This window comes from Plutella xylostella, chromosome 15, assembly GCF_932276165.1.
Source record: "Plutella xylostella chromosome 15, ilPluXylo3.1, whole genome shotgun sequence".
In the NCBI taxonomy this organism is placed as follows: domain Eukaryota; kingdom Metazoa; phylum Arthropoda; class Insecta; order Lepidoptera; family Plutellidae; genus Plutella; species Plutella xylostella.
This window is the reverse complement of record NC_063995.1, coordinates 7,843,585-7,864,350: the sequence shown is the minus strand read 5'-3', so window position 1 is coordinate 7,864,350 and position 20,766 is coordinate 7,843,585. Positions and strand designations below refer to the sequence as shown.

General features: G+C 42.7%; 1 protein-coding gene across 9 annotated transcripts; it reads right to left on the bottom strand.

Moving 5' to 3' along the window:
• Positions 1 to 100: 100 nt before the first annotated feature.
• Positions 101 to 19,767, bottom strand: LOC105392423 (inter-alpha-trypsin inhibitor heavy chain H6). 9 transcript variants are annotated; one of them, XM_048625814.1, is made up of 23 exons: positions 19,613 to 19,767; positions 17,389 to 17,508; positions 15,382 to 15,602; positions 14,649 to 14,759; positions 13,455 to 13,708; positions 12,772 to 12,875; positions 12,314 to 12,466; positions 11,707 to 11,907; positions 10,629 to 10,709; positions 10,197 to 10,272; positions 8,891 to 9,079; positions 8,270 to 8,413; positions 7,262 to 7,428; positions 6,590 to 6,736; positions 5,171 to 5,362; positions 4,673 to 4,760; positions 4,475 to 4,501; positions 4,214 to 4,288; positions 3,527 to 3,634; positions 1,721 to 1,930; positions 1,369 to 1,517; positions 735 to 892; positions 101 to 490 (listed from the first exon to the last, which is right to left on the bottom strand). In XM_048625814.1, exons 2-23 carry the CDS (start codon positions 17,497 to 17,499, stop codon positions 430 to 432), a joined length of 3,027 nt encoding a protein of 1,008 aa, XP_048481771.1. In that variant the 5' UTR covers positions 17,500 to 17,508; positions 19,613 to 19,767; the 3' UTR covers positions 101 to 429. The 9 variants fall into 9 exon arrangements, with proteins under 9 accessions (XP_048481771.1, XP_048481772.1, XP_048481773.1 ...); XM_048625815.1 differs by lacking the exons at positions 1,721 to 1,930; positions 10,197 to 10,272 and adding an exon at positions 2,378 to 2,512 and having other exon boundaries at positions 10,553 to 10,709; XM_048625816.1 differs by lacking the exons at positions 1,721 to 1,930; positions 10,197 to 10,272 and adding an exon at positions 2,378 to 2,488 and having other exon boundaries at positions 10,553 to 10,709.
• Positions 19,768 to 20,766: the final 999 nt, after the last annotated feature.

Genomic DNA, 20,766 nt, shown 5'->3' with positions numbered 1-20,766 from the left:
CATAATAGATTAACCATCCTTTATTTAGTATGTTAACCCCTCAGGCGTCTACAGAAATATGAACTTAAATAAAAGTGATTAAAAATAATACAATAGTTACTTAATTTTAAGGTAGTTTTAATTAAGACAAAATATGCATTGTAATTAGACAACAATAGTATCTTTTAACTATACATATTATACCTTCTATTATATTCTAAATTAAACTCTTTAAAAAAGTATTGCTAAATCTAGGTACTGCTTATGATAAATCTTACCAAGTAAAATCTATTATTGATGGCACAAATTAAACTTTTTAGCACCAAACATATCAAATTAATTCAAATTTACACATCACAAATTGCATTTCAGATCACATTTATTGTAGGACAGTTATAACAATAAATAAAGTACTAATGTCAACTAAACTAGAGTATATGCGTTGTAGGATCACGGCGCTTCGGGTTTGTCGCTCACAATGCTGGCCACCGGACAGCACACTCCGGCCAAACTGTTGGGAAAATAATTGTTAAGTAGGTATATTACTTTTTACTATTAAACTAAATTCAGCTATTGATATTAAACGCAGAAAGTGTAAGCTTTGATTATTTACGCAATCAGAAAAGTTTGCTTAGGTATGACTTGAAACAAATGACATGATAACCGCACTACAAAACCTTTATTCTCTTACTATCATTTCGATCCATACCCAGCACAATCCAGAGACCTATGTCACCAAACACCCCTCTACTCACCTGAACTTGACGGTGCAGTAGGTCATCTTGTACTGGTCGGCGGTGATGGTTCTAGCGGCGGCGCAGCGCGTGAGGTACACGCACAGCCCGGGCTGCCCGCTGCCCACGGCCGAGGCACACGACTCGTTCTTGAACGTGTTGTCGGGACGGAGAGCGTTCTGGAATGAAGATTGGGGTTGTCGGGCTAGTATGGGGTCATGAAAGAGGGATAGCGGTTTATCTGTGAAGCCGAGCGTCATAGCGCGAGCCTATGCGTCGCGCGGTTTAGTGTAATGCGCGAATGAATGAAAGCGCAAGTGTGAGCCTTAAGGCGCCGACACATCAGCGGACGCGGCTTACGGACGCGGCTGTTAGCCGCGACTGAACGTGTGCACGGACGTCTGAAAGCTGAACGACAAAGTCGTCCGAGAGCGATCTGGCACGAACTGTCCCAAAAGACCGTGCACACTATCAGTCGCGGCTGACGGCTGCCTTTACACCGCACCTCCAAGGAGACCTAAAAGGTGTCTTCAGCGCTATCTTCTCTACACATTATTTACATAAATGACCTGTCATTTATGTAAATAATGTGTGTGATCGTAAATAAACTATTTTATAACGACTTAATATGTACTAGATAATAATTAGAACTCACAACATCCTCAGCAGTCAGTTTGAGCGTGGTGGTGGTGCCGTTGTGGTCCAACACGAGGCTCTGGCCGGAGACGAGCGGCGCGGCCCACGGGAACTCCTGCAGGTGGAACTGCTGCAGCGGGGACGGCGGCGCGCGCGGCGTCGACGGGACTGGGGGGACGCATTGTGTTATAGTTATAGTTTATGCGTATAGCGTTAAAAGGCGGACAAATCATAGTAGTGGTTGGTTGTAGAGGGTCTGTTATAGGGCAGTTGGGGAACAGGTAATTCTAGAGTTGAAGTTGAGAAAATAATTGTACAAGTATAGTTAAAAACAAGTATTATAATGAAATTTAAAGTGTTCAAATTCAAACCGTTCATTCCAAAAAGGCCGTCGTCTTCGTCCCTGACAGGACCGGGCAGACCACCTGGGTAGATACGATTATACGATCCTGGTGCTTGGAAGGAGTAGGAGCTAACAGGACCGGGCCTGCCGGCAAATCCTCTTCCCGGGTACGCCATAGGGCCTGCCAAGGGCCGTGCCCAGCCGCCCGCTCCGAACGACGCAAGTTTATTTGTAGTACCTTTAATTAAAACAACTTGCGAGTTGACAACTTGCTTACCTCATATACACCCCTTTTATTAAACAAGCCACGGCACAAGGCGCCCCTGATGTTCAGCATGCTCGCCTGGTTATGGGTTCCCTTAATGAAGTACGAATGGTGATATGCGTGTTGATGCCCGGATGGTAAAGCAGTAATTGATAAATACCTATACCTACCTCTTACTGCTGCGGTGTCGTACCGCAGTCTTTCTTTGCCGTCGCTCTGCAATCCAGAAGACCTAGCACGTGGTACAAGACGCGTACGTTCAGACGTAACAAAAGTTTTCCTCCGCACACGCTCTCCAAGCTTGATGTGAGTGAGCGCGTCGCATAACTTTTGCCATGTCTTGCACCCCCAGTATGTTGCACCACCCCACTCAATAGGCAATAGGTATAAATAACAAAGGTGCTAAATGGTAATCCTCACGAGACGCATAGTCCAGGTCCTCCTCCACCGCCTCCTCGGGTAGCAGCGCGGCCTCGAAGGCGTCGGAGGCGGGGTACGACGGGCCCGCCAGCCCCGGCGCGCCACCCACTACTGCGGCAGGCAAAAATGCACCCTCTGAACGGTGATACAAGGGTGCTAATTCAATAAATAACGTTCTTGCGTAGTAAGGAACGGATTTGTTTTGTTAAAAGAGCTACAGGACTATAAGAACGTTATTTATTTATTCTACTATCAATAATAGTGGCATGAAGTAGGAGTAGTCATTCTCCAACATACCCTGAGGATATGTCTAATGTGGCATAAGACATGGGATAGCTGTTCCAACTTTATGCCAGGTTTATTGATAATGCAGTTAATGTTAAAAGCGGCAACTGTTAAATTAGGTATAGCGCAAATAAGAAACAATATAATAGGACAAAAGCAGCCATAAGTAGCTAAACAAGATTAGTAGCTCCCAGAATATGTAGTAGGTACATATGAAAGAGATGAGTGAAAGATTACTGCTAATAACATACTAAGCAGTAATAGCAATAAAATTAATAACCATCATGCAAGATATAGATAGATAGATAGATAGATAATTCTTTATTGCACACACAAACATAAATTACACAAGGAAATGTACAATATAGATATATGGTACAAATGGCGGCCTTATTACTAAGAGTAATTTCTATATATATTATATTTCTATTGATATAAGTTTAGGTTACAGTGTGAAACAGTTCATTATTGATTAATTGCAAAATAATTTTCAAAATAAGTATAAGTAGGTCTTTAGGCTAAGTAAAATAAATAAACGTAAATATATGGGGGCATCTCACACACGGCCATCCGACCCCAAGCTAGGCAGAACCTGTGTTATGGGTGTCGGTCAGCTGATATATCTACACAGATACCTACATAGATAGATACATATTAAATAGATAAACGACAACCAGAAACAAGGCAAACACAAGTGCTCATCACACGAATGTTTGCCCTGGGCGGGATTCGAACCCGCGGCCCAAGCTTCGGAAGCAGCTTCACTACCGCCTATGCTACGGTGCCGCCGGTTACTAAAGATTGTGAGGTATTTGAATACGAGTATATGCCAAGAATAGCTACAACATTCCAAGCCACATTTACCTTCAGACACGAGGCTGTATTTGCCGTCTTGCTGGTCGAGTCCGTTCAGCGACAGTTGCTTGTAGCTCTTAGCCCTAGACCTAGTTCTAGACCGCCGCCCGCCACCACCTTCATTCATATTAACCGTGTTAACATTTGTTAGTAATAGTGTTTGTACATTGAAAATGGCAGATATTTTGTTTTGCATTTGCATTCACAGGTTTATATAGGACAGCTTGTAGAAATATCGGCCATTTTTATACCGTTAATACCAAACATATTAAATTTTACAATAAGCCCAAGGAAATTTTGGGAAATGTCATGCATTGTTACCCCATAAGCCTTACCCAAAAGCTTTAATCATGTTAAAATATAATTTAATAGCTTTTTCCGACCAATATTCATCCTATTCTCTTTCTTTTTCATGGACAAAAATTACTTCCTATTTTATATAATGTGACAAATGTAAAAAATGTAACCATAGAATTGAGTATTTAATGTGGGAATTATAGACTACAGTTTATCACCGTGGTGAAAGAATTGGCCAGTGAGATTAGCGTCAGTCGCTGACTACCCAGAGTGCACCGGACGTGTATAAGGAACAGGTCACACGTCACTCGAGGAAGCTCAGCTCAGAAGGAGGGTAGTGAACAGATCCCTACTGCGGTACTACCCAAACTGATACAAGTAGATGACTGTAGTACTTACTTAGTTGGTGCGGCGCGGAGTACGAGTAGGCGGGGCTCATGTGGAACTGCGGGCCCGCGTAGCTCGCCGCCAAGGCTGTGTGATGTTGTTTATTTAGACGACCTTTTATTATTACATCACACTTCACACTAGTATTATAAAGGCGAAAGTTCGTGACGAAGTTATATTACAGATTATGTTTGTTACTTTTTCTTTTAGGTTTACAGCGATTACACATTACATAATTATATTCAATGAGAAACATATCGAAATAAAACTTACGAGCAAAGTTGTACGATGGTGGTGCACCTGAAATAAACCAAAACATCTATTGATGTATTTTTTCCAACATATTTTATTCTTGTTTTTAAACATACTTAGTTCCATTATCCTACCCATCATATAAAGAATAAATTTTGTGCATTATCAAATACAAATAAAAAATCTATAAGTTTACACATATAAAAAAACAATACTAACTTTCTTTATCAACGGACTCTGCGTCGACGGCGTTGGTGGCGTTGGGCTTCACCACCACGAGCGAGGTCAGCGGCGTCACGAACTCGTACTGAAATACACACAACATCTGTGTTAATAATAATGTTAAACTACAATCAGCAAAATATATACTTAAGTAAGTATCCACGACCAGCACTTGGGTATGCACTTTCTTATTTAAATACAGTTTATATTACTGAAAATATTATTCATAAAATATTAGCATGACTCTATTGTATCTTCTTCTACTTCTGTTTTAAAAAATTCTACCGTTTGTCCGACGCACGCGTAGCTTTGCCTCTCGAAGTCGCGATATCATAACAATAGCTTTTAATTGAGTCTGATTTCACGGCAAACCCACCAGTTGAACCACTCCAAAAAATATCAAGTACGGTCAGGTGCAGAGAAACCTGACCCCCCCCCCCTCTCATAGTAACAATGTTTCTGAGAGGGGTCAGGTCTTTCTGCCCTTTACTGTACCTTCAAGGCAATATCCAGCGCCTTCTTCTCCGGCCCATCCCCCTTCTCCCCCCCCTTCCCCTGCTTGTACTCGGCCACGTCTCGCTCGTCCAGCAGCTGCTTGATGGTGAGGTAGGCCCAGATACGCTCTAGAGGTAGGTAGTCCGACTTCTTCCGAGGTATGGGGATCTTGGGGAAGATCGCGTACTTTTTCTGTTGGGGGGATGGATGAGTAAGGTTACAAATTACTTATAAACATAATTTTGGGAAGTAGGTAAATATAGAAGTTTTGTTATTGCTAAAAGGTCTGAAGGAATTACAACTGCTCTTAAACTGTTATCTAAATGGCTACCACTAGTATATAAGACACTTTACAAGAAATCAGTGATATAACATCAGAAAAGTCAGGTTTCAGTAATAAAGTATCTAGTATAATCCTAGAATTGAATATTACAGTAGGTTATCATGATTTTCGTATAATTTCGATGACAAGCACAGGAGCTAGAGCTAGAGCTTAGTTTATCAACGCGGTGAAAGGATTGGCCAGTCAGATTGGCGTCGGTCGTCGACTGTGCAGGGTGGGCCACACGAATACTGTAGCTGTGTAAAAGGATTAACTGATACGTCACTCGAGGAAGCCCCTTTATTACACCTCATGAGGTTAATAAATGAACAGATCCCACATTGTACAATCAACCACAAATATTACCTTTCCAGGGCCGTCGTCGACGCCACAGAAGCCAGACACTTCAGGCGCGAGCTCCGTTGCCTCGTCGTCCACGCGGCCCGCCACCACCGCCTCACCTCCCGCATAGTACGTGCGGAACTGACATCACGTCACAGTATGTCTTTCACCCATAGGTTGTATGCTTAGACAAGTAAACCAAAAATGGCACATGTCGCTTTATGAGCAAAAAGACGCATTTCTTGTTGTCAATAAGTTGTTTATGTTATGGTGCTAATGAAGAGTACTGTAGGACTACAATCATACCTTCCCTGGTCCGTCATCGACGCCACAGAACCCAGACACTTCAGGCGCGAGCTCCGTTGCTTCGTCGTCCACGCGGCCCGCCACCACCGCCTCGCCGCCCGCATAGTATGTGCGGAACTGACATCACGTCACAGTATGTCTTCCACACATAGATTGTGGGGCTAATATTACTTTAAGAGCAAAAAGTTTATTTAATAATTATGTCGGCGGCGTACTCACATGACCACATTGTGCAAGGGGGATCGCCGCAAAGATCGGCTATATAAGCCATCTTAGAGCGCACGCGCGACAACAGAACAAGGGGTCGAAGTGGTCGCCATGGCCGAAATCGGTCGGACCAATCATCATCATCATCATCGTCAAGAGCAAAAAGGCCGCCTTTCTTTGTAGTCCTACAATACTGTTTATTTGCACCATAATACCAAAAACTACTTATTGACAAATATTACCTTCCCTGGTCCATCATCGACGCCACAGAAGCCAGACACTTCAGGCGCGAGCTCCGTTGCTTCGTCGTCCACGCGCCCGGCCACCACCGCCTCGCCGCCCGCATAGTACGTGCGGAACTGACGACGCGTCACCGAGTCCGCTTTCACCTGGGGATGAAGAGGAGTGGTGAAGATAGGGTGGAGGTAACGCAAGAATTATCGCCTTGCCTATTCTTTGGATTAGGATTATTTTCCTGGTGCTGTGGGAAAGTGACATGGTGATATAAACGTGCCGTGCCGCATATATTTTTTTGTAAATTTTTTGCGTAATACCTGGGAAGCGTCCGTAGTCGAGCTGGCTTCAGTGATCGTAACTGATCTCTTAGGTCGAGCAACACATGGCACGGTCAGCCATTGGATGGTTGACCGATTTCAAGTGGTTCTTTTCTGGACGCTTCCGTGCTTCGGACGGCACGTTACGCCGTGGGTCCCGGTTGCTGCTTCGGCAGCAGTCGTTAGGCCTTCGAAGAGCTTGAAAACATCTGAGGATCGGGTGGCCCACTTACCAGACAACTTCAGTGTACTCATTCAAAAACGGCCATATGGCTCGCGACCTATCACGTGAGTACTAATTTACAGGGAAAAGCGGGTGACTCGCTTACCGTCGAGTGAGCGTATGTATTTATGTAATACCTGGCGCGGCGGGTAGGTGAAGGTGACGTGCGCCAGCAGCGGGGACGACACCTGCTGGTACAGGCCGCGCAGCTGCAGCGCCGCGTCCGCCGCCTCGTAGATGTGCCGCATGAAGCCCGCGTGCAGCAGCGACAGCTTGCGCAGGAAGCCGCGGTCCGCGTCCTCGCCTGCCCAGTGAATACATGCAATGTTGTGTGGTTATTGAGCTAAGGATTTCGTAAATAGATGTTTCAATGTGTAGGCATTCTATTAGGTATCATAATCCTAACTAATAATTATTATTATAAATGCGAAAGTAACTGTGTCTGTCTGTCTGTTACTCTTTCACGCCAAAACTTCTGGACGGATTTGAATGAAATTTGGTATACATATGGTCTAGACCCTGAGAAAGAACATAGGCTACTTTTTATCCCGGAATTCCCACGGGAAAACTTTTTAAGGCGAAGCGAAGCTCGCGAGAACAGCTAGTATATTATGAAGGGGAAGACGACCGAATGGCGTAGTGGTCAGTGACCCTGACTACTGAGCCGAAGGTCCCGGGTTCGATTCCCGGCTGGGGAAGATATTTGTTTAAACACAGATATTTGTTCTCGGGTCTTGGATGTGCCCGTAAAATGGCAACAGGCCCGCCCCCTATTACATTGGGACTAACATAACGCTCTGGCGAAAAGTGGGTGCAGCAATGCACCTCTGCCTACCCCGCAAGGAAGTACATTAGTACAAGGCGTGAGTGTGTGTATTTTTTGATTGCGTAAATATATGTTTTAATCTCTTGTAGGTATCTAAAAATATAGGTATCTTGTAAAGGTTAACAAATAATAAATAAAATATCAATGTGTCATTTGGACACAACGTCAATTTTCAAGCGTAAATTTAGGCAAAGGTTTTAAGATTTTAGGAGGAGGCACTAAGTAGTTGAACGAGGAAGGTCGACAACATAGTATCGTGCCGCACTGCTTCTGTGCCGCCTATTTGCAACAATGACCAATAATAATAAATGTTTGTTACCGAAAGCGAGTGAGAAGATGGTGGCCTTGTTGGGTCCGTAGTTGCGTTCGGACAGGCGGCTGATGATGCGCTTGGGGTCGGTCTCGCCGACAGTCGGCTCGCCGTCCGTCAGGAAGATTATTATCGGCTCCGGCTTGTCCAAGTCTGTCAACAAATTAATAATCAAGTTAGTTACATTGTGCATGGGATGTTACAGGGGCAATAAATAACAGTATTTTATTTTATTTTATTTGGAAAACTAGAGACTTATAACAATGTATGTAGCAATCTTAAAGTAAATAACAGGAAGTCAATTAAAGTTTCCACTAATAGTAACATTGTAGACACTTGAAAACAACGTCGTAAGCCTTATTCAATAATGTAGAACTATAAATTAAATATCTTACTAATCTTATGCTAAGCTTGTATAGTATAAGTATGTTGTGTGCGTTATTCGCTTTAAATTAGCACAATAGAAATTCAGAGCAAAAAAGGAGTTTTCGTTATACTTACTTAATTGTCTTTGTACTCAAATTGCAAACAAAAAACCACCTCTAATACGCATCATACACTCAAATATGTCAAAATTTATTTTCAATAGTTCATCCTCACACTCTCTCGCCATTCCCTCAACAAACTTACCCTCAGCCTCAGCCTTCCCCTCCCTCCCCGCCTCCGTGGTCCCCTCCTCCCCCGCGGGGGCCGGCGTGGGGTCCGCCTGCGCCACGGGGGTCGGCTTCACCTCCGCAGTGGTGGCGGGGGACGGGGTCCAGTTGACCCCCTTGCGGACCAGCTCGATGGCCACGGAGAGCGCTTGGTCGATGTTCGTGCCTGGAATTTTAGGGGATAGTTAGCAGTGGTGAATAGCAATTTTATTGGTTAATCTGCATCTATCATCACTAGTATTATCATCATTATCATCATAACTAGCGATAAGGCCGCCATTTTTGTACATATGTGTTAGTATTTAAGTTATGTAAGTTTATTTCATGTGTGTGTGAAAATAAAGAATATTCTATCTATCTATCTATTGTAAAGAGGGAGGATTTGATTGTGTCCAGGTAGTAGTCCTGTTCCCAGCCTTCCTCAAATAACCACTACAAGCAACCTGTCTAACGCTACAGCGCCTAGAGTCTTCTAGCAAGTCTATTGAGAGCCTAGATAGTCGCTTAGCTTTTTTTTACTAAGCTACTCGATAGATTCCGGCCTAAGGTCATCATCGGTGTAGCGGGCCAGACGGCTTCCCACGCTACATTAGAGTATAATCTATCATTCCTTACCTCCATCAGCCTGCAGCCTGCTCACTATAGTAACGGCTTTCTCCACATTATCCTTGGTGGCGGGCGCGGGCGGCACCAGCGACAGCGGCTTGCTGCTCTCGTCCAGGTAGTAGCGGCGCTCTGTCCCCGACCTTCCTCCACCAGCCACTACCGGCTACGGCGCCTAGAGTCTAGCGAGTCTATTGAGCGCCTAGATAGTCACTTAGCTTGTAACTTGCTACTCACTAGATTCTAGGCGCTAAGCAAGCCGCATGGCTGTCCGGACGCGGCGTCCCACCCTACCTAACATACGATTCCTTACCTCCATCAGCCTGCAGCCTGCTCACTATGGTGACGGCCTTCTCCACATTATCCTTGGTGGCGGGCGCGGGCGGCACCAGCGTCAGCGGCTTGCTGCTCTCGTCCAGGTAGTAGCGGCACTTTGTCTCCGGCCTTCCTCCACCAGCCACTACAACCTACCTGTCTAAGGCTTGCTTAGCGCCTAGAGTCTAGCTAGCTAGTCTATAGAGCGCCTAGATAGTCGCTTAGCTTGTATCAGTGCGGACGGTCCTAATGATTTTAGAACGTTTGTTTGTTTTACTCTATAGATTCCGGCCTAAGGTCATCATCGGTTTAGCGGGCCAGACGGCTTCCCACGCTACATTAGAGTATAATCTATCATTCCTTACCTCCATCAGCCTGCAGCCTGCTCACTATAGTCACGGCCTTCTCCACATTGTCCTTGGTGGCGGGCGCGGGCGGCATCAGCGTCAGCGGCTTGCTGCTCTCGTCCAGGTAGTAGCGGCGCTCTATCTCCGGGCTTCCTCAACCAGCCACTACAACCTACCTGTCTAAGGCTTGTTTAGCGCCTAGAGTCTAGCGAGTCTATTCAGCGTCTAGATAGTCGCTTAGCTCGTATCAGTGCGGACCGTCCAAATGATGATATAACTGTTGTTTGTTTTACGCAGCTACTCGCTAGATTCTAGGCCTGTCTGACCTCGGCCTAAGGTAGTTCCACGCTACGCCAGAATATATTATCCCTCACCTCCATCAGCCTGCAGTCTGCTCACTATAGTAACGGCCTTCTCCACATTGTCCTTGGTGGCGGGCGCGGGCGGCACCAGCGTCAGCGGCTTGCTGCTCTCGTCCAGGTAGTAGCGGCGCGGCGGCGGCTCCTCCAGGGCCTCCTTCAGGTCGTGCACCTGTGGAGGGGAACGTATGGACGGATGTAAAACGTGAAAGGATTTAAGTGGTGAAAGACGGTAGCACAGTATGGTTGGTAACGTTTGTTCCCGCGTTAGAACTTACATTAATTTATATAGAGTTACTAAAACATGCATTATGGATGGCGCACATTGTGACGGGCCCGTTAGCGTAAAAGTCACTAAAATACATTAAATACAAAGTATGGCAACCATGCTGGGACGCAGCAGGCCCCGTTTTCCTGTAAAAGTGTCACAATGTACTGATGCTCAAGATAGCATAGTGACAGAGCGCTCGATTGTTTTTAAACCAACCCACACAATGTACAAAAAATATACACCCAGGCGCAAGGGTCAGTATAAGAGATCCGGTTTTTAATTAAAGTTCCGGCGTGATGCACGACTTCACAATCAAATGCATTATTTATTGCATAATGTAGTTAGATGCTGCATCGACATGCAAATTACTCGATATCCTGCTGTGACATCAACATTATTATTTAACCATTTTCCTGTTACCTTGCTATGACTTATTACGAAATCTTTGTTGCAAAAAAAAACATTAAATAAACAGACATGGTTTATAATAAATTACTTTGATAAAATAAACCCGTCTTCAGAGTTTTATTTTAGCTAAGGTTATAAGTTTTAAATTACTTTTTTGGTTTCTATTCAATTCTATTCTGAGAGGGGGCGAAGTTCCTGTACGTGGCTCTCTAGAGTACCTTTGTAAATTTAATTTCAGCTCAGCCAGCCTAGCTCCCGCGTAAACTGGAGCAGCAAGCCTGGATGCTACTATATAGCTGAGGTAGGCGCTCTGTTGGTCCAAGAATAATATATATGTCGCAGGCATCTGGTTGAATCTCCTTTTTAGTCTAGCGCGTTCATTGTATGGCGCTATTCAGTTGTATGACTAAAGGACAACTTGTCAACTCGTCTGGGGCACGGGGGGGCACGGGGGGGCACGGGGGGGGGGGAGGGGGGGCACGGGGCTCACCTGCACGTACGAGGAGAACTCGACGATGGAGAAGTAGTCGTGTGGGTGCAGGTCGCGCAGGATAGCCGTCATGGCGGCGCGCAGCTGCTCCAACTTGCGCTCCATCATGGAGCCGGACGTGTCCAGCACGAACACCACGTGCTTGGCCAGCGGAGGCAGGGAGGGGGGCGCGAAGAAGTGCACGAAGTAGCCGTCGTTCACCTGCGGGTAGGCGGTTGTAGTAGTGGGGACAGATTGCTGGGAATTATACAGGGTGTTGCAAAAAGGGTATACTAAGCCGAAACCTACATGTGCAGCATGGTATATCTAAGCCTGAAACTGAAATCAGAATTTGAAAATTCGCGCAAAAAAAAAAACATTTTCCATATAAACTTTGTTGGTCATGTGACTTTTTACTATGGATTTTTTTTTCTGATTCCAAAGACTCTACCAATAACAAGGTCTATCATACCTAGATGGTATGATGTGAGTAGATGACAGGAGAAAACGTAAACTTTTTCATTTCCATAAATAGCAAAACCCGTACTAGAGGGTATGATAGACCTTGTTATTGGTAGCAAAACCCGTACTAGAGGGTCTGCATGTAACAAACAAGCGCAAAACTCACCAATATCTCCCCATTGAGCGGTCTCTCCACATCGTACTGCAGCACGAACTGTCCGAGCGCGCCCTCCCCCCGCGCGCCGCCCCCCTCCCCCTCCCCCTCGCCCTCGCGGTACCACGGCCGCCGCCGCTGCGCCGCTGACTCACAGCTTTTCTCCTGTTGGGGACAGCTCAATGTGTTATATGATTGAGTTTTATACACAGTAACTGAAGTCTAGCTGATGAGAAAGGTCGAGAAAGATTGACGTCAGTGTCAAGGCCACGCGATGTGAGCGAAGGAGAACGACTTTGTGGCAGGCCGTGGATGCTAGATGGATATTATTTAGCGACTGTATCTGCCAAATTTGGGCATAATTCCTCAAAAGAGATAGGTAATTATAGCAACAAGATTAGTGTTTGTTTGTGTTCATGCCTGGTGCTACATATTTGTAATGAAATCTACTAGAGTGACAGTGAACTGACCGCGTATATCTCCATGAGTCGTGTTTGTTCCTCGCGGTCAGGTTTGAAGGTGACGGTGGCCTCCTTCTCGTCAGCACTCCTCACAATCTCCGCTCGAGGGTTCTCTGTTGGGAAATAACACAAGATTCTACTATCTTCATTTATCTCTAAATGCCAGCTTCAATATAAACAAAACAACGTAAGGGCCAATGCGGATATTTTTTTAGATGCTGGTGGACGTTTTCGAAACCGCGCGACACCAATAAAATGGAATATCATCATCATAAATAACAGCAATAATCCTCATATACTCGTTGACTTATAGTATGTTACCTACTAGCGTAAGGACACCCACACGTTGGCCCTAAAATCTCATATATCTGTCATATTTTGTATGAATTAGGGCCAGCGCGCGGGTGTCATTTTCTTTAGACAAAATGTATGACGGGCGCATCCTTCCTTTCGAAATCATTGCCCCCACTGCTTTACTGTAAATTACAAACTCCAGTCCATTATTGACCAGTATGATCTGTACCAACCGACACGCTAAAAAGAAGATTCTAAAGGCCTTACCACAAAAACTTGAAAGTTTATCAGATGTTTAGAGCTTTCCAACGCCTAATAAATCTGTCAAATTTACTTTTAAGCACTTGTTAAACAATGTTTAATGTTTTTGTAATAATTCAGTAGGTCTAAACACTTACGCGCATCATCCTCATTCGCGTCCACCTCGTTTCCGGTCCTGATCTCGGGCACCCTCAGCTGCGTGATCTTCTGTCCCTCTCTCACATGAACAACGACCGTCAGCTTGTCCACGACTACACCAGGGTGGAGGTTGATGGCGTGGTTGTAGACTCCGTTGCGACGGCTGAGCAACTCCTCGTAGGTTAAGTTGAAGAGGGCTTCCGTGTTGGGTTCCACGTTGACGGAGACCGTGAAGTGGTTGGAATCGCGCGCTCTGAGGGTGTAAAGGGTATGTAAGGTGTGGCAGATTCGTTGGTGAAAGATAAGCAGATGGTGTAGTGGTTAGTGACCCTGACTGCTATGCGGAAGGTCCCAGGGTGTGGGTTGTAAGTCTATTCTAGGTTTAAGTATGTTAATAAGGATTTCTATCTTTATCACAAGATTCTGCCTAACTTGCATAGTTTGATATACCTATTGCTTTTCCATAACATCAGCTGCATCATATTAATTTTCTATTTTCATCATATTAGATATCTTTATTAACTCATGACATGTTATTATAGGTATTAGATAACTTTACAGTACTATTATTGGAAACCCCCGGATCAGAGGGCATGATGATAAAAGAGATTGCATGAATATCATCAAGTTTATCCTGTATACCTACGTAAATTGATAGAAAGCGATAAGTTAAATCATTTAGGTATTATTGTTGTGTATTAAGCATAGAATAACGAGTGTATAAGTAATAAAATAATATTAATGAGTCAGCCATCTTATAGTTATATGAATTACTCGTCGTCATAACATTTATTTGATACATAATTATTTAAATACTTAATATAAGGAGAAAAAATCCTTGGATGATTAAAATACTTACGTTGCGTGTGTTTAATTGTGGAATCACTAACATCATTAATTAAAGCTGTCACTAAGATAATAGCTGAAAAAAATGAGTCATGTCATCATCAAGCTGTACTAGGGTAGATCTGCCGCCGTACCACGAGCTATAAAACGATGCAACTCGTCACAAACAAATGATCTAACTTGACATCAATACTATTAATTTGGCAGCGCAATAATACCAACTTCTAATATTGGAAGGTTTTTGATCCATAGCAGAATTAATTGGTGTAGGTGTTTAGGAGAATAGAAGATAGTCGAATATTGGGAGATGGGTAGACAGAAAGAGAAAGAGGGTAGAAAAAAATCACTTGGTGGCGACATGCGCAGCGCCGATGCCCTGAGACACGGCCTCGTTGTAGATCTTCTTAGCTTCTTCCTTTTCCTTCACATAGGCCTTGTACGGCTTGCCGTTCAGTGTCCTGGAGTTAGAAAAAATATGATAAAATACAGCTCATTACTTATTTATAACATGCCAAACCATTAACATAACAATAAGATGGCCCTTAGCTGCTAAGAAAGGCTATTGAGGTTTGTAAATAGAAAAAAAACATATGTTCTTTCCATTTACGTAACCACACTATCCAAATATTGCAAGCAATTCGCTTCCATATTTGGAAATGAGTTACAAAAGAGTCTCAAAGACACAAAAACCAGCTATTTCAAAGCCATGTTATATGGTACATTAGCATTTAAATGGCTTACTTTTCTCTTTACAATACTGTGATGAAGCCCTTAATGGCTTCAACGATTCCTTTATTAGGTATATTGTTTGCAATTGAATTTAGATAAGAAAATGAAATGTTTCTGTAAATTGCTTCAACTGCCAAACTAATTTGCAATACATAAACCTCTTTTATGACTTTCCACCAGAGATATATTTATATTTTCACCAGTGCTATTATATGTTATATGGAACAGTAAATAAATGATTAGTGCATATGAAACGCATCCCGCATTCAATAGCATCGTAGAATAGCGTATTTCTTTTAAAAAACACACCCTAAGAATTGCTGCTAAAAACCAACAGACAAAATAACTCACATGACAAATCCGCTAATGAACGCCGTCTCTGGCAGCAGCACCCTGAAGGTGGCCTCCTGAGACCTGGCGGCCGGGTTCTTGACGCGCGTCACGACGGCCGTGTGAGCGTATCGTAGGTACACCTCGGATTTCACGTCCATCTCCTTCAGCTGTAATGGCGCTGGGGGTTCGAGGGTCGTCGGCGCTTGCTCGGTGGTGGATGATGTGGGTGCAGGCGTTGACTGCGTGAGGGGCATGGTTGGTGAGTTATCATGGTAATTAGAGTACATATAGTAGGTACGGTGGCCTGCGCCTAAAAGTATACAGGCGGAGTTTTTAAAATAGCGATCCCTGATGATGAAGGGACCAGCTACATCTGTTATAAATCCGGGGACGTGTTGTGTGTGATGTGTGTTAGCAGTGGTGTTTATGTGGATGTGCTTGAGCAGCATGTGAGCTTGAGATTGTGAGGTTGTGCTTGTGCATAGGTACAAGCACAACACTCTGTTCTAGGCTTTCCTCGTCTAGCCACTATCATCTGCTTGTCAATGTCCTATGTCGTTACACCAGTGGGCTCAAGCGTGCCGCATGGTAGATCTGGTTTAGCCCCTAAATATTCACTTCTTTAAGTTTGACTTTTTGAATACAGAAAAATTGGTTAAGGAAGATCAAGGTCAGTGTAATTAAACATAATTCTTCAATATTCAGATGGTATAAAAATGCTAGGCATTAAACTGAAACGTAGTTGTAGTTGTACCTACTAACTTACTTACTAAACTGTTATGAACTGACCTAACACAATGGTGCTACGTCAGACGATTAAAATCGATTGGCTACCGACCCGGTACCGTTATTGGAAAATGTATGTTGCGTACAGTCAACTGCTCATTCCACATTGACACTGACTGATATTATGATCGTACTACTACGGTAAACTACGAAAAAACAATCAACACTATTCAAAATGCTTTCGGTAAAACTATAGGTAACCTACCTATAGATAAATATTAAAAGAAAATATAGTTAAAACCTGAAAACATCTAATCTAGATACAAAATCCAATGATGTAAGAATCTTCGATGGATGTAAGGTAATGTTTGTTTTGCTCATCCCGTCCGTTTTAACTACTGCTTGACCCCTGCTGAAAGTGTGTCTGACTGTACCAGTTTCATAGAGGTAAACAGTACCTTAGTCAATATCCGGTATTGCGACATATGTGCCATAATTATCTATTGTCTCATCACACCGTAACGATCCTGATGAAGACAAACTACTTACTCAAATTGTAAGTATACCTATATGAATTACAAATACAGCGATGCGCAATGTGCATGCGTATTTAATTTGGTCTATTGCCTTATAACTATAATCCCCCTTTCGGCATAGGAGCTACAAATGGGTCAAGGCGCCGATATCTTGGGTTCTTCCCCTTCTGTGACCCTCAAATCATTTTCTACAGATACGCTGCTGCAGTTAGTTAGGTATAATGTGTTATTTATGCACTTGAGGAAGTTCCTGATTTGAATAAGCATTCTCATTGAGATTGTTGTAATTTTTCACAGCGTAAAATTTCCCTAATTAAACTTCCAGCTTGAGTAATTAAGTAAGTACATAATGTTGGTGTGTTTATTTTTGTACTCTTATACTTTTTATTCATCCAATCTGAATGTTTCTTTAATACTACTATACAGTGCCATAATCCAGGCTCCGAAAGTTCGTATTTCGTCAAGCAAGCGTAGATCCCCCAAAATCTATAGAACGAAATATAGGCGATGCAATGCGTGGTCTTATTGCTAAGACTAATTAACTAATACATCTACAGGGTGTTGCAAAAAGGGTATACTAAGCAGAAATTTACATGTGCAACATGTTATACTAAGCAGAAATTTACATGTGTAACATCTAAGCCGCGCGAATTTTGACATTCTGATTTCAATTTCGGTTTTAGATATAACATGCTGCACACGTAGGTTTCGGCTTAGTATACCCTTTTTACAACACCCTGTATATAATCCTAGAGCAACTCACCTCATCATCAGACCTGGCCACGACGAGGGTGTCCTGCGTGGGCACGGCGGCGCCGCGCGCGGAGGCCAGCGCCAGCGCCAACACCAGCGCCAGGAGCCATGACGGGCCCATCTTCAGCACCTAATGGACCAAGTATATGCTATAGTATGGACTATATCTAAGTTATTCTACAGCTTATCAAGTGGGTGAGAAATAAAAGAGCTAGATTAGGGTTGATAATCGTGATGGAAGGATTGACCAGTCAGAATAGTATGAGTGGCTGATTGTGCAGGGTGCGCTGGACGTTTATCAGCAACAGGTGTATATGTCACTCTACAAGGCTCCTTTCGTGCACCTACAAATTATAGAAACAATGAAGACAGAGTAAACTGAGTTAGCGTACACGTACATGTGATGTCCGTAGAAGTAATATAATAGCAGGTAAGTAAATTAACTTTAGATCATAATTTTTAGTTAAAATTTGATCGGAACGCTTATGTGCTCGGGATCGAGCATAGCATAATCTTAGTGAGTTGGTACCTTGTTGATAATACATTGATGTATGCAGATTATAGCAATGTCATAGACAGCCTCGTCTGGCCGGCTAGCCGACTCTAATCTAATATTGACTTTGAATAGTTATGGGACGAAATTTATAATATTATTTATTGAGATCATTAATTTAAAAAGTCAACGACAGAAAAAAAAGTTAAATTAAACATACACACATCAATAAAACAGGAGGAACATGTTTTTTTAGTAGCCACGTTCGTAACTGTTTCTCTTAGATTCAGTTATTCTCTATCGTCAGGGTAGAAGTAGAACTATTTCCAAATCATTAAAGCTTCACACAAAATACACGTAACTTTTTATATTTATATTAATGCTAATAATATAATTTATAAAAAGTACTTTTTCGCCATATCTACAGTAAACCAGACTACAGCTTTCAGCCAGATCTATAAATAAAAAGTCGCTTTGCGTTGCTAAATAGGTACTTATATCATAAAATCATGATATAATTATATCTGAATATTTTCAAGTTTTTTATGACTCTGACTAACCGTCGTGGAGTCAAACTAAGGGGCTATAAATATACTAAATGCATAGCAACAAATCATGTTAACTGGATAAACAACAGAGGTACATACAAAAATATGCAATTGCGTCACCTAAAAACAGAAACCCGTATTGCTTATTATATGCCTAGGTGCAACATGTAACGTATAAGTAACCATGTAAGTAATAATGATTAGTGACCAAACCAGTTGCTTGCATCTTCTGGCTGAGCAAAGCCTACAAACAAAAGAAAAACTGTGTTTGTTTGAATAAATTAATCATGCTGTTTCCATGAGGTAAGTTTCTACCTTATCAAACTCGATTAACAGAAGACAGAAGTACCTAGAAAAATTAGGGCAATTGGTAGTTACAATGGATTTCGGTTATTTAATCATTATTAGAAGTCTCCCACTTGGAACAGCCTGTGTCACAAGAGGCAGACTAAGTTAAGAACGGCTCTATAGTTTTGAAATTCGGAGGCAGATGGGTAAATATTAAAATCTGGAAGTTGCTAGTGAGTTAAGGTACTAAACTATATCAAGGACAGTCCTATCTATATCGAGAATCATATCATAGGGTGTAGTGGTATCTACCCACTATAGGATAGGTTCAACCACAAAGCAAGACTATACATTTAAGCAAGTAAGTAAGGCATTTTCTATACATCAAGTAGATTGTGTCTATTGGACCTGAGAATTCTCCATTCTCGATCAGTTTGTGATAAAACCTGTCAGACAGGATCGGGGAATGACCACATAATGGTCACCGGTGTTTAACTAACAATGTCGTTAACCGAAATAAATAACAGAATAGACGTAATTGTAGACAATGCCATGAATATAAATACAGGAACGACTTATGCAGATATGTATTTTTTGTAGGCGGTAATAATAAATCAAAGAGCAAACATTTTCGCTGGTACACTTACAAAAACAACGAAACAAGATAACTCAATCAAACTTGAATTGACGAGACGACATCAATCAAAGGAGGCGAACCTTAAGTACTACATAACAAGGATGTAACGCTCAGTAAAAACCCCAAAGGAGCGTACGAAAACAACGATTGTGTACTAGAAGCGATACAAATGCACAGACAAGATCGCCGGGACGCCTAGCCTATTGTCTAGTCTAGGCAATCTAGCCGGGTGTTGGGGCCTAGATAGTTGTTGCAGATTGGTGCTCACCCGTTTGTTTACAAGATGATTGGTCAATTGGTTGTGTGGCGGCGGCGGAGAGGGCGAAGCGTGCGCACCCCGGCGAGATCGGCGCGAGACTTGCCGTGCGACGCAGGACGCTAATGTATGCCGGCCACGGAGCGTCTGTTGCCGGTGTTGCAGTTAAGCTGGAAAAGCAGTGCGTTTGTGTTTTGGCTAGGCAGTTAGTAGCGAGTTAGCGACTAAATAATGTACAATAGAAAGGTGTTTATAGTTTTATTAGTGACACCGAAACTGCGTACACTAGGAATGAAAGTTACATTGGAAGTTGGGTTTAATGAGTACGCGAGGCTCCCGTAATCTGGCTAGGTTGTACTGACTTGGGCTTCTGTGGGATATAGGTAATTATTAATAATACATCATTCGTTTACCTTTACTTAAGTAATAATTTAAGCACCATAAAAAGTAGAAATTATACGCTGTACAACATGTTTACAGTTTATCTGCAACATAGCACGGACTTTTCGCATGTGTTTTGTATACCCAGTATAGATAGTGCGATTGTTACGGGTCATTCGATAACTCGTCGGTATTCGCTTCTTAATACTAAGACACTCTCTCCCTCTTTCCTTCGAACAATGTCATGGTATTTGCTTTTATCATCTTCCTAAATTTGTTGGGACTCTGATGATGATAACACGCATAACACGATAAGGCATAATACATATATGTCTAGGCTGCGAATCCACTGAGTGCGTTGAGGTCCACAAAACCTAAACACCCGCTCTCGGCCCCTCCTTTCCATCCCTCGCTCAAATAGCAATTATAGACATAACACTTTTGTGATTAGAGCTGCCGAAACATACAACCGTCTATGTAGCAATACCGGTGTTGATCTATTTTATAGTAGTTATAACTCAATTAAGGACCACATTATTAATAAATTTGTTAGCTCACTGTGATGCTAATCGTAAATTTTAAGTAAAGTATAAGGTTTCTATATGTGAAAACCTTTAACTGGCATGTTTGTTACTATTAATTTAACTATTCCTAGTTCTATAATTCCATGCTGTTGGTTTTCCATGCTTCATTAATAAATAAATAAATAAATAAATAAATAGCTAGTCGATTTCTGATATCTGCAAGGATTCCACAGAACTGCCCAGGTCTCCATGGAGTCAAAG

Excerpts from the sequence above, each read along its gene's own strand:
- LOC105392423 (XM_048625813.1), bottom strand. The coding sequence starts at position 17,499 with ATGGGCCCGTCATGGCTCCTGGCGCTGGTGTTGGCGCTGGCGCTGGCC. Across the intron at positions 6,737-7,261 it reads TCACCTACCCGCCGCGCCAG|GTGAAAGCGGACTCGGTGAC; the intron begins GTATTACATAAA and ends CTTCATCCCCAG. Across the intron at positions 4,502-4,672 it reads AGAGTCCGTTGATAAAGAAA|GTGCACCACCATCGTACAAC; the intron begins GTTAGTATTGTT and ends GGTTTATTTCAG.